Here is a 13,019-nt window from a genome sequence, read left to right on the forward strand (position 1 = left end):
TTACTTTTTCTTCTTGGCCAATGTGACAGTTGACTCTTCTAAGATCGATATCTCCCTCTAAAAATCTTATCTTTATAAAATATACTTCTTTTGAGATAAAAAAAATTGATATATTTTAAAAAAATTTTATCTGACTAAACTAAATACTTTTTCTTCTTGGCCAATATGACAGTTGACTATTCTAAGATCGATATCTCCCTCTAAAAACTTGCCAATGTGACAATTGACTCTTCCAAGATCGATATCTTCCTCTAAAAAACTTGCCAATGTGACGACTCTTCCAAGATCGATATCTCCCTCTAAAAAACTCAAATTAAAAATTAATTAAATAATTTAAAAAATACACTTACAAATCTTTCTTTTGATAGATAATCTTGCTTTACTGTCCTTGATGACATAAAATAACTCAAAAATAGAAAACTTTGATTAAATTTTTTTTCGAATATTTTTTAGTTAAAATATAAATTTTAATATAAAAGTCTCATTATAAAAGTGTGAAAAAACAGGTATTAGAATTGAAAAAAATAAAATAAAATAAAATAAAATAAAATAAAAACCTAAACGATAAATATAAAAAAAAACGATCACATTATCTTAATTTGAATAAAATCCAATTACAATTAAAATATCTTTATTCTAATTACACTAAAAATATAATACTTAATAACATGATTAAAACACCTTTAAATTGAGATTGTCTTGCGAAACCTCCAGCTTGCCATATCTTCTCTACAAGACCCCTAATTAAGACAAAAAAGACAACACAAGAAAAAAAAATCCTCTTTTGTTCCCAAGATATACTTTTATGGAATTTTACCAAAATACCATTTTGAAAAAACTTATTTATGAAAACAATGACGATCTCAACTTATTTGCAAAACTACCGAACTTTGACTAGTCCACTGTACATGTGGACAGTCAAAGGCAACACGTAAGCTTTGACCACTTACGTGTTGCCATTTCATCAGCGTAACGTGAATAAATTAAAACGTAAGCCACCACGTCATTTTTCCGTCACATCATCTGCCACGTAACCTGCCACGTCATTATATATTACCTTCTTTTTGCCCTGTCATCTAGGGTCACGTAAGCACCCGCTACATCAGCCCTCACATTTGTTTTTCATTCTAATCTCGTTCACGATCTTTTTCCTCGCCTCTCGTCTCGGCCCCTCTCCTCTCGTCGCTCCCCTGCTGCTGCTGCTCTGCCTCAGCCTCGGCCTTGACGCCCCCCTCTCAACCGCTCTCTCTTCACCTCAACCCAGAATCTTATTCTTCTTCTCTGTTCTCCTCTGTTCATCCTCTCGCCGCACCTTTCTCAAAACCGAAAACTTATCATTTCATCTCTTCATCGCCCCCTCTCTCAAAATCGAAAACTATAATTTCATCTCTTCGTCGTCCCATCTCTCAAAACCGAACCCTATAATTTCCTCTCTGTGCCCCCTCTCTTAATGCCCTATTATTTCACTCTCTCGCCGCCCCTTCTCTCAAAATCGAAGCCCTCCTCACCCTCCAAACCCCAATTTGAATTTCAGAAGCCGATTTAGCAGGGTGATTTTGAGGGCATTTGTTAATTGAATCTAATTATTGTGTTTAATTATAATATTTATTTGAATTTAGGTTTTTAATTACTGTATTTTTTTTTATTTACTATTTAATTTCTGATTTTATATTAATGAAATTTCTGTCAATTGCAGATAAATTAAAATTATTGTAAAGTTTAATTTTAGTTTATGGATTTTCTGTATAATTTGTTGTATTTTAGTTTATGGATTCCTATGCCATTGAATGTTGTATTTTTTGAAGTTGCTAGTTTAATTTTAGTTAATTTCGTTTAATTTTCTGATTTATGAAGTTGCATTTTACTCTATTGAGATAAGATTTGCAGGATTTTTAGTTGCTAGTTGTTGTTAAATAAATTTGAAGTGACATGGAATGATCATTCCATGTGGTGAGGAGTTTGGGGTGTTATAAATATCTACCACATGGGTTTTTTTGTTTTGCTTTTGTTTTATTATGTTTGCCCTAGTTACTAGGATGGGTACAAATTCTGATGAATAGTAGGTTGGGTAATGAAAAGTGGGTTGAGTCCAGTTCAAACTAGGTTGAGTCGCTTGTGGGGGCGTCCATTAGCCAACGAAACTCGACCCCCATCACTAACGAGGTACGGTTTGTACTGACTGTGAATTCATATGGGGCTTTACCAGGGGTGTTCGGTGAATTTGGACTTAGGTGTGTTTTTGCATTGTTAGGACTAGTCATCTATTATAGAATTTGTTCGATTAATTTTTAAATGTTGTAGAATATTGTTGAATAATTTTGAAGTGTTATGGAATGATTTTGTCATGTAGTGAGGAGATTCGGGTGTTATACATAACCACCACATGGTATTTTTTTTGTCTATGTTTTATTGAGTTTCCATGTGTCCCTAGGGCTGGGTAGAGAATCTGATTAAGAGTAGGTTGGGTCTAGTTCAAACTAGGCTGAGTTGCCTGCACGGGCATCCATTAGCCAACGAAGCCCGACCCCCATCACTGACGAGGTACGGTTCGTAGTGACTGCGAAGTCCCAAATGGTAGATTTTTTGAGAAAATACTCAATTGAAAGACACGTTAAGTATAAGACATTAAGTCTAGCAGGTGTGATTATAAAATTGAATATGGTGAAGATGGATGTCCTTGGAGTGTTTCTGCATCATGTGATAAAAGGATTCGTCAATTTAATATAAGAAAGTATGGTGGAGATCACACTTGTGTTAATAGTATTATTCGTGAAGATAATCCAGTGTGTACATCATCTTTCATTTGTAAAGTTATTATGCCAACAGTGAGGACGAATTTTACTTTGAGTCCTAATGATATACATAAGATCATGAAAGATAAGTATCATATCTCTGTCGAGTATGCGAAAGCATGGAGAGCAAAATGCAAGGCTATAAAAGTAATTTATGGCGATTGGGATGAATCATATAATCTTTTGCCACGATTTTTAGATGCAATAAAAGAGGCAAATCCAGCTAATGAATTTATACTGTGTTGTGAGGAATTTGGCCATGAAAGTATGTTTAAGTGTGTTTTTTGGGCATTTGGGCCATCTATTGCTGGATTCCAATACTATAGACCCCTTATTAGTGTTGATGGAACACATTTATATGGGAAGTATCCTCATTGTTTGTTGATTGCTACTACTCTTGATGGGAACAATGGTCTTTTTCCTCTAGCTTTTGCTATTGTTGAATCAGAAAATCATGACAGTTGGGAATGGTTTTTAGCTTGTCTAGATCATTTTGTTATTAAAGGAAAAAAACCACTTACTCTGATTTCAGATCGTCAAAAGGGTTTAATAAGGGCGGTCCAGAGAAAATTTCTACCTTTAGAATGTTTTCATCGTTTTTGTGTGCATAATTTAGTTGCCAATTTCAAGAAGACGTTCAAAAATGATACATTGAATGCTCTCATATGGTCCGCAACAAGGAAGACAAATATTATTGAATTTGATCGTACGATGGAGTTGATTGAGCAGCAAAGTGAGAGAGTGAAAGAATTATTGACAGAAGGACAATTGAGACCTGAGTTTTGGTCATTGGCACACGATGGCAATGTTTGCTTTGGTATGTTGACCACCATTATGTCAGAGAGCTTTAATAATGTTCTAAGAGGTGCTAGAAGGCTTCCAATTCAAGCATTGGTGGTAGCAACTTTTCATAGATTGAATAAATATTTTGTGGAAAGACATGAATTTACAAGAAAGATGACATCGATCTGTACTCCCTCTGTTGATGTTTCTCTAAAAAATAAGAGGGATAAAACAAGAGCATGTTGTGTACACCAATATAAGAATAATATGTACAAAATTTCTATGGATGATGAAAGGTTGTATCAGGTTGATTTGGCGAATATGACATGTACATGTAACCATTTTCAAAATGGAACAAATTCCTTGTACCCATGCCATTGCAGTGTGTGCAAAAATCAATTATGATTTTAATCAATTGTTAGTCGTTGGTATACAACAGAGACATATAGAGGAACATATGCAATTGGATTCTATCCTCATAAAGATAAAATTTATTGGCCTAATACGGGTGTTCGAGTTGTACCACCAATTGCAAGGAAGCAACCAGGTCATCCACGTTCAGTTCGTATACATACAAAAATGGATAAAGGAGAACATGGTACCTATTTTTGTGGTACATGTAAACAATCGGGGCATGACTCTAGAAAATGTCAAAACCCGCCAATTAACACCCACCCCCCCCCCCCCCCCCCCCCCCCCCCCCCCCCCCTGATAAATGCTCCAGGAAGTAGCAATCGAAGGTGAACATTTTCATTAAATAATACGGGTGTTTGAGTTGTTCCACCAATTGCAAGGAAGCAACCAGGTCGTCCACGTTCAGTTCGTATACATACAAAAATGGATAAAATAGAACGTGGTACCTATTTTTGTGGTACATGTAAACAATCGAGGCATAACTCTAGAAAAATGTCGAAACCCACTAGTTCACAAACACCATCCCCCCCCCCCCCCAGGAAGTATCCCCCCCCCCCCCCCCCCCCCCCCCAGGAAGTAGCAATCCAAGGTGAACATTTTCATTACTCATGAAATTTAAGTATTACTATTGATAACTGCAGTTTATATTTTGGTATTCTATATGTATTAATCAGTCATTTTAAAATTTTATATTTTGTAGCCATTCTTAGTGGAAGTTGTGGTTAGTGCCCATTTGGTAACCCTTGTTTGAAGATGAGGGCACGTCAGTGGTTGAGTTTCTTGATGATTCACCATTTGTGTAAAGACTGGTAATAATTCTATCGTTTCCTTTGTATTTTTTGTTTCATTTCAATATATAGAGTACTTAGTTGAATGCATCAAGGGTTATTTTTCCTCATTTTATGTAGGTTCAAGATTTGATCTCCCCATCTAGAAATAATCAATCAAAAGCTTGGATGGGTCCTTCGGATTTGTTTGTAGAACTTGTCCAATAGGTAAGAACTTGTCAACTTTTGAGATAATTCACTTTTAAACAGCTACATCCAAAGTCTTTTCAAATCAGGTCAAACTGCTTCTTGAAATGCTTGTAAAGAAATGTGGTCTTAATGCTTGTAAGGTTTGTCTTGTTTCAGGAAATGTTGGCTAGTGTTTTTTGAGCGTTAAAAATGAGAACAAATCAAAGTGGATACCAGAAGGTAAGGGCGGCGAGCAATGACACGAAATGCATGCCGCGGTGGAAAAATATGGGTATGTATGTTTCCCGACAAGCCTGTTACCCTAAGACTCACAGAAACACGTATGGGTTCCGGGAAGGGATCTCCAGAATATTGGGTATCCGTCGTTAAACCGGGTAGAATACTTTATGAAATGGGCGGAGTATCATAAACTGTAGCTAGAGCAGTTATGTCAATAGCTGCATCCAAAATGCCTATACGAGCTCAATTCATTATTGCGGGATAGGGGTGTGGAAACAGTCTTTGTGTTTTCAATTTAATGAATTTCAGAAACTCCACAACTTCGTTTGTTTGGTAGGAAATATAAGTATGTTCCCTTAAATTTGATCCTTTCAGTCATCATGGACGAAAACTGTCTTGAGAAAATGGCTAAACATCAGAACTAGAGCCAATGAGTTTCATTGTGATAACACTATAAAAGGTGAGTACTCTCTCTCCCTCTTTAACTTTTTTTGTAATGGAAGTCGCACTAGTTTCATGGTCCCTCACTTTCATGCCTCAATGTGCTTTTCCTTTTTCAGAACAGAGAAGGAAGAGTTGTTCCGACAAAGACCGATACGTTTATCTAAATGAAGAAATTTCAAGCAAGGCCCTTTGTTATAATCAGACAAAAGAGTGGAATGAGAATTTTAATATTCTTTGCTATTTTGATGTAAAATTATTTATTAATATACGACTTTCCATTGATCATATTTAGAGCTTTCAAATTAAGAACAAAAGATTGGAAACTGTGAGCAGATTGTACACTTGTTGAATGCATAATTTTATCTTGCTAAATAAATTTTATGTTGGGTTTGCTTTACAACTTGAGTCTATTTGGTTCGTCCTCTATGAAGGTTGTTAGAAAAACTGGGTGTATTATAACTTGGTTCAAGAAATGTAATTTCAGTCTTTTGAAGCCATGTCAAATATGTAAATATAATTTCAGTCTTTTGAAGCCATGTCAAATATGTTGGGACACTATGACTCCCATTAATGTCAAATATGTTGGGACACTATGACTCCCATTAACGATCTCTTCGTTATTGTATAACATTTACTTTCTCTTGTACCGTGACCACAATTTAACATTTTTGCTTCATATTTTTAAATATTCATATTTTTAAATATTCATATTTTTTTAGTTAATAAATATTTTAAATTAATAATAAAAGGTGTTGTAAGATTTTTAATTAACTAATGTATTTTTTAATAATTTATTATTTAGTAAATAAGGTCATAAAAATTATACAAATAAATTTTATTTTTAAACTCTAAAATAAATTTTTTGTATATTTTTTATTTTTAAATATTTTAAATCCATTGTAAATGGGTAAGAGTTAGATTTTTTCTATTTATAAATATTTTAAATTTCTAATTATTATTATTTTTTAAATAAAGTGATAAAAGTATACAAATAAATTGTATTTTTAAACTCTAAAATAATTTTTTTGTATATTTTTTAGTTTATAAATATTTTAAATCAATAATATATGGTTAAAAATTAAGAGTAAATTTTTTTAAATTATAAATATTTTAAATCCATAATAAATGGGTAAGAGCTAAATTTTGTCTATTTATAAATATTTAAATATTTAAATATTATTATTTTTTAAATAAGGTGATAAAAAGTATACAAATAAATTGTATGTTTAAAATCTAAAATAACTTTTTATATATTTTTTTAATTTATAAATATTTTAAATCGATAATATGTGGGTAAAACTTAAGATTTTTTCTCTTTATAAATATTTTAAATCTAATTATTTTACTCATTTTATTTGATTTTTTAAAATATGAAATAATAAAAAGTGTAATGATAATTTTTTTAATTAATAAATATTTTAATTGATATTAAATGGTGTTAAATAAGTAAGAGTTATTTTTTTAATTGTTTATTAAAAATTTTTATAATTTTTTATTTTATATATAAAGTAATAAAAATGTATTTATTTTTTGATTTTTTAAAAATTTATTCAAAATTTTCTCATGTAATGAGATGGGTAACCTCTGTGTTCATCTACAATATGGCACTTATGATGGGGCGACGCATAAACAGTCTAAAGCTTATGTATCACCTTTGACACTGATAAAAGTTTATGTGTGACCTGTGACTGTCCACATGTACAATGGACAGGTAAAAAAAATTCGGTAGTCGTCCAAATAAGTTGAGGGTTTAGGTATTTTGGTAAAAAACCCTATACTTTTATTATACATATCTGAATGTTAAACTCTTTATCTTTTCGTGCAAAAGATAAACTACCCCCTTGCCTTAGCCCACCTACGGATCCCTCAACCTTTCACAACTCCATCAAATATTGTATTATCTTCTTTCGTGCATCTCCTGTTCCTTCTGGCTCTGAAAATCATCAAGTTTTGCTGGCAGTCGTTACCACTGAAACCATCGTATTGACTCCACACATGTTGTATCCCTTGCAGAGTCGATAAAACCCCTTCTCTCCCCATTGCGTGCCCCAGGAATTCTTGATCACCCAATAAGGCTTATTCCCCAGCCTTAGCAGAGAGAACCCTTTGAAGCCATACCCCACCAGCAGCACCCCATGGTTGATGTACCTCTTCGGGCATATCAGTGGGCAAGACACTCCTCCTATGTATGTCTGCATGAATGCTGCGTTCAGCCCCACTGCATTCGATATCAACCAATCTAACTCTTTCAGTTCTTCGTCAGCTCAAAGATGGTGAAAGACAGGTCTTGTATTGCAAAAAAAATTGATGGAACTACTCTAAAAAACTTTTTTAACAAAAAAGCAAACCTGCAAGAGGGCCATGAGTGATTAAATTAGCTATAATCTGCGCCTCATCGAGGGGGATCTTCGTGAAATTGGTTACTTTAACAACTGCTCTTTCTGCTCTGAACCTACAAACCCCACGAGCTCCAGTGTAAGGATAAGAGGTCTCCTGTTCTAACCCGCCTGCTTCCATCAGATACTTGTAAGCGTTTGTCATCAAACCCCCGTCGCATCCATTGTTACAAGCATCCTTTTCTTCCGAATCGCACTACACGCGTAAGCGTCGATCATTTTAGAACAAAGCAAGGAAGGTTACTGAACAGCTTCAGCATTTTGATCATTCTCAGAAGAAATTTACATACCGTATTGTCACAGTCCACGAGTTGTTGTTCACTAAGACTTGGGAGCTTTCCAGTTGAGAGGAAGTGTGCACCTTCAACGACTCCTGTAGTACTAAATGCCCAACATGACCCGCATGTTCCCTGTAATCAAATCAATAAATTTCCGCCATCTTTGGTTGTTTCCGAGGAAGAAATGGTAGAATTGTTTTTTGTTAAGCACTAGTCAGCATGGAAATAAGGATAAGACTCCAAAATCAACCTGAAATTTTACGTCGGTGACCGCTCCTTTCTCCCTCCAATCGAAATTCTTGGGGAACCCAGAAGTGTCCATGATGGGAGCAGCAACGGAAACGAACCTCGATGGGTTCTCATCTCTCAAACCCGTAAAGTTATTCTGGAACTCCTCCTCTGAGAGGTCAGAGAAGGGGGTGACGCCATGAATGGCCGACGGATCCACTGCCTGGTGCTCCGCAGCTCTGACCATGTTCTTGGCGAAGATGCCCAGCCGGTGTAGGTACTCATCCCTCGTTTTGTACTCTCTCCCGTACTTTTTCATGAAAATTTGGAAATGTTTCTCCGTGCCCAGAAGCCAGTCGCCTGTGAGATCGAGATAGCCTTCACCTTTGTTGTCTACCACTTGAACAATTCTGGGATCATCGAAGACACGCGCAGATGCAGCTGCAATCGCACACGTTAAGAACGCAACACATAAAGCGTAAGCTCCATGGTTATTTTCCATTGTCCTCTCAATTCTTCTTACACCTGCTTGGACTCTTTCTTCTGCGCTTGGACCGAGCAGTGTCTCTACGTCGGCTTAGGGGACGAGACGATGTTGCTTGTCGATGCTAGTCCGTCAGAGTAAAGTAGTGATCGGAGGAATGCATAGTATGACAAGTGGAAGACATGCGTCTCTCTTGTTGTTTGAAGTGAACACGTATCCCGGAGCCGTGGCAACTGGTGAAGGGACGAAAAGATGGCTACTATATTCATTTAAATAACATGTACATAGCCATCTACATAAATACACAATACCTCTTTTATTTGTATAATCTATCTTCTTTTTAATTTTTAGGATATTTTGCATGCTTATTTTGCCTAAAATCATTAATTTATGTTTTAGATATTATGATTTTTTGTTTTAGATATAATAAATATTTCATATCAATGCTAATTTTTTGAATCTTAGTCCAAATTTTATTAAGAAAACCATTTATCAAGAGGAGAAAAGTAGAACAAAATCACATAATACAAATAATATAAACGTATTTCCTCTAGAAGAGACTATGAAATTGCCTATGAAAATGTACATGATAAATTATAAAAGGGACTAATTGCTTCGAATTTCTGCTAGTAAATAAATATCCAATACTATTTCCAACAAGTAGAGTTTTGGTTTATAATCCTCAAGCAGAAAATCAATTTTACATGAATGTAGTTAAATCATTACTCTCTTTATACTTAGGCATTTACAATGAAAAGTTCATTTATGTTCGTTAATTTCAAAGAAAGAGATCAAGTTGAAATACTTAAGAGAAGTAGTATGTAAAGAGTTGACTTGTTCTAATATTATATAAATTCATTTTAATTTATGATTATCTAAATTAGTTGGTGTCTTCCATAAAAATAGGACTCTTTTGAATCATTTTCTATTTAGGTGATTTTTGTTGTAAAACTGCATTATATATTTGGTTCAAAGTCAAAAGAAAATTCATGGTTCAATTCAACAAACAAAAATTTATGTTATGGTATCAGAGCAGTACATTCCTCTTTCCCATTAATTCCTCTCTTCTTTTGCGCCGCTCAACTGACACTAAAGTTGCCATTTTTTTCAATTTTATGGTAATATTCCATCCATTACTTTCACCTACAACAGTTTCAATGGCAAACAAGGATTTCCAGACAACGTCAATTTCTTTGTTATCTACACCATCACCCCGACTGCTTGTTGACCATTTCCATGCTCAACAAGCCTCTGAATTCGGCTCTCAGGTCGCTCTCGTTGACGAATCCCTCATTCCCACCGACGAAATTATGCCTACGACTTATTGGTAACCAGATTAAACTTGACAGTGTTGCCTGAAATCGAAACTATAGCAGCTTTTGACATGCTTCGTATTTTTTGTCGCAACAGCGGCCCTTGCTCAACCACTGTTGAAGCACAGTTGTCACTGAAGAAGACGCTCACCTCCGCCATCGCTAGTTTCTGTTGCCGGAGACGAACGTCCCGATGTACTAGCGAGATGTGTCCTGCCACCTCAAAAATATGCCACTTGTGATTCCCCTCTCTTCCCCTCTCTCTATGTCTACTTCGATTAATTAGTACCTTTCTGATTAATCAGGAGATTTAAAGAGGGAGCCCGCACATGTAAGGGAGTTGCACATGCAAATTTTGCACTTGAGGGAATAAAAGGTCTCAAAAAAACCCTCTCGCGCTCAAAGACTATCTACTCATTGTTTTCAGTTCCAGCTCACATCCTATTTTACATACATCAATTCAGCTAGGTTAAGATCAGTTTATGAGCACTGACTCTGGTCCCGCATCCCGGGTATGACTTTAATTGCCTCCTTAGATTAAGGCTGCTTGAGTTTTCCTATTTCCTCTTTCCAAAACGATCACTACAAATGAAACTCCAAATGCTCCTGTACACTCAACAGTACTCAACAACAACGAATTTCATCTTATTACCATAATATTTCTGCACAAGCTCCTCTCAAACGCACCTCTACCAACTAACTCTCATAGAAGTTTTAGTTTGAAACTCTCTTCATCGGTTATGATCTCCTTGGGTACATTTATGGCTCCAAACCCTATCCACTGAAGACACTCAATGCAAACCACTCTATAACACCAAATCCAGCTTACAATGTCTCGGTTTGATAAGATCAATTGATCTTTAATGCTCTCATTGATTCTCTGTCTCCTAAAATTATCTGATTCATTGCTCGAGCCACTAGTTCTTGAGAAGCATAGACTATTCTTGCCAATACATACGCCAAACCATCTCACAAACTTGAGTAATGATCTAAACCATGCGTATTTCTTGGATACTCATTATATCAAAGTGCCTACTTGTGTTTTGAACCATCTACTTAAAAAATATTTGTTTCTCATCATGTTAAGTTTGTAGAGTCGGTCTTCCCGTACACCTCCCTTCACAACCACCTACTTCGTCCCACCTCCCCCACCATAGATACTTGGATTCTCATTGTGCTTGCTATTTCATTACCTTCTCCATCACAACCGACTTCTAACACTCCACCTCAAGTGCGCCCTCAAGAAATGCCTCCTTTTGATGATAGTAGTGGTGTTGATGTAAAAGTTCTATCTTTCTTGTCCCGTTTCCACCCTTCTTAGGGTAAGGGGCATTGATATAATTGCTACCCTTTTACACTTGTAAATAGAGGTTCATGGGGAGGATTAGGTATGATTTCACAACCCTAATCCTCTTTCCCATGTTCTCATTCTCTCCTCTCAACAACTATCCCCTTTCTAGTACTCTTTCTCTCTTCCCTCTTCCTACTTTTTCTTCTTCTTCTTCTTCAATTCTTCTTCTTCTAAAGTACTTTGTTCTTAACTAATCATCATAGGATCCTAAAATCAATATCATAAGAGTTTTTTCAGCTCTTTAGTGTTCTACATTAATTTGTTGTTTCCCCTTGCACCTTGATAGCCTATGCTGGTTTTTTCATCCTTCAATCCCTTAATACTAGAAAGTTTTCTCTATGTCTAGATAACAATGATAGAAATTTCAAATAAATCTTCTTCCTCATATTTTTATTTCAACAAACTTGATTTTTTGAAAATCACTACTATTCCACTCAAGGGTTCAAGCAATTACTCATCTTGGTCACAATCTGTCAAACATTTATGATTACAAGAGATCTTGCTAGACACTTAACTCGGCCATCTATTAATGAAGATGAAGATGATCATCTAGAAGAGATTGGATATTCAAACTCTGATTTTGCTAGCTGCCTTGATTCAAGAAAGTTGACATTGGGATATGTCTTCTTGTTAGCTGGAGCGGCCATTTCTTGGAGAAGTGAAAAACAATCTTTGATTGCTACTTCTACCATAGAAGCAAATTTTGTAGGATGTTTTGAAGTGTCATCACAGGCTATATGGATGAGGAGTTTTATTTCAGGGCTTGAAATTGTTGACACAATTTCTAAGCCATAAAAGATTTATTGCGACAATTCCGCAATAGTGTTTTTGGCTAAGAACAATAAGAGCAGAAGTCATAGTAAGCATATTGACATAAAGTTTTTAGCTATTCGAGAACATGTCAAAGCAAACAAAGTGGTTGTAGAACACATCAGCACCGGATTAATGATCGATGATCCGTTGACAAAAGTTCTACGACCCGTTTCTTATAAGGGACATGTTGAATATATGGGACTCAGTTCTATTAAGTAATTTCTGTAATTGAGATTCCCTTTATGTTTGTATCACAATTTTGTCAATGAAAAACTCCATTAAGTTCATTTGTGTCTTCTCTTATTTGGTTGCATATATAAAGTTTAGAGAATGATAATATAAGGTGATCCTGAATGAGTATTATGAAAGTTCATTCATAAAGAAATGTTCCACATAAGGTTTTCATTCAAATGAGACAGTTGGATTGTAATACGTGGAAGGTAATACTTGCTCTAAAGGACTTACCACCACGATTCATGTAATTTAATCTTCTTTGTTTGAGTATAAGGATATTATATCTATGAGAA

At 35.2% G+C, this 13,019-nt stretch overlaps 2 protein-coding genes across 2 annotated transcripts; one reads left to right on the forward strand and one right to left on the reverse strand.

Annotated features, from left to right (window-relative positions):
- The first annotated feature begins 908 nt into the window (after nt 1-908).
- Nucleotides 909-5,136, forward strand: LOC137938217 (uncharacterized). Its single transcript, XM_068783207.1, has 10 exons — nt 909-924; nt 1,081-1,293; nt 2,029-2,059; nt 2,133-2,231; nt 2,511-2,574; nt 2,631-3,957; nt 4,015-4,173; nt 4,631-4,641; nt 4,898-4,966; nt 5,053-5,136. The coding sequence occupies exons 1-10, from the start codon at nt 909-911 to the stop codon at nt 5,134-5,136; spliced, it is 2,073 nt and encodes a 690-aa protein (XP_068639308.1).
- A 2,436-nt stretch (nt 5,137-7,572) lies between these two features.
- LOC137938218 (probable cysteine protease RD19D) lies at nt 7,573-9,033 on the reverse strand. Its single transcript, XM_068783208.1, has 4 exons — nt 8,554-9,033; nt 8,316-8,435; nt 7,978-8,221; nt 7,573-7,847 (listed from the first exon to the last, which is right to left on the reverse strand). The coding sequence occupies exons 1-4, from the start codon at nt 9,031-9,033 to the stop codon at nt 7,573-7,575; spliced, it is 1,119 nt and encodes a 372-aa protein (XP_068639309.1).
- Between the last annotated feature and the right edge of the window lie 3,986 nt (nt 9,034-13,019).

This window comes from Aristolochia californica, unplaced genomic scaffold (genome assembly GCF_029961685.1).
Source record: "Aristolochia californica isolate CCGP_79_NKW_82.1479 unplaced genomic scaffold, dmAriCali1.0.hap1 SCAF_8, whole genome shotgun sequence".
In the NCBI taxonomy this organism is placed as follows: Eukaryota; Viridiplantae; Streptophyta; class Magnoliopsida; order Piperales; family Aristolochiaceae; genus Aristolochia; species Aristolochia californica.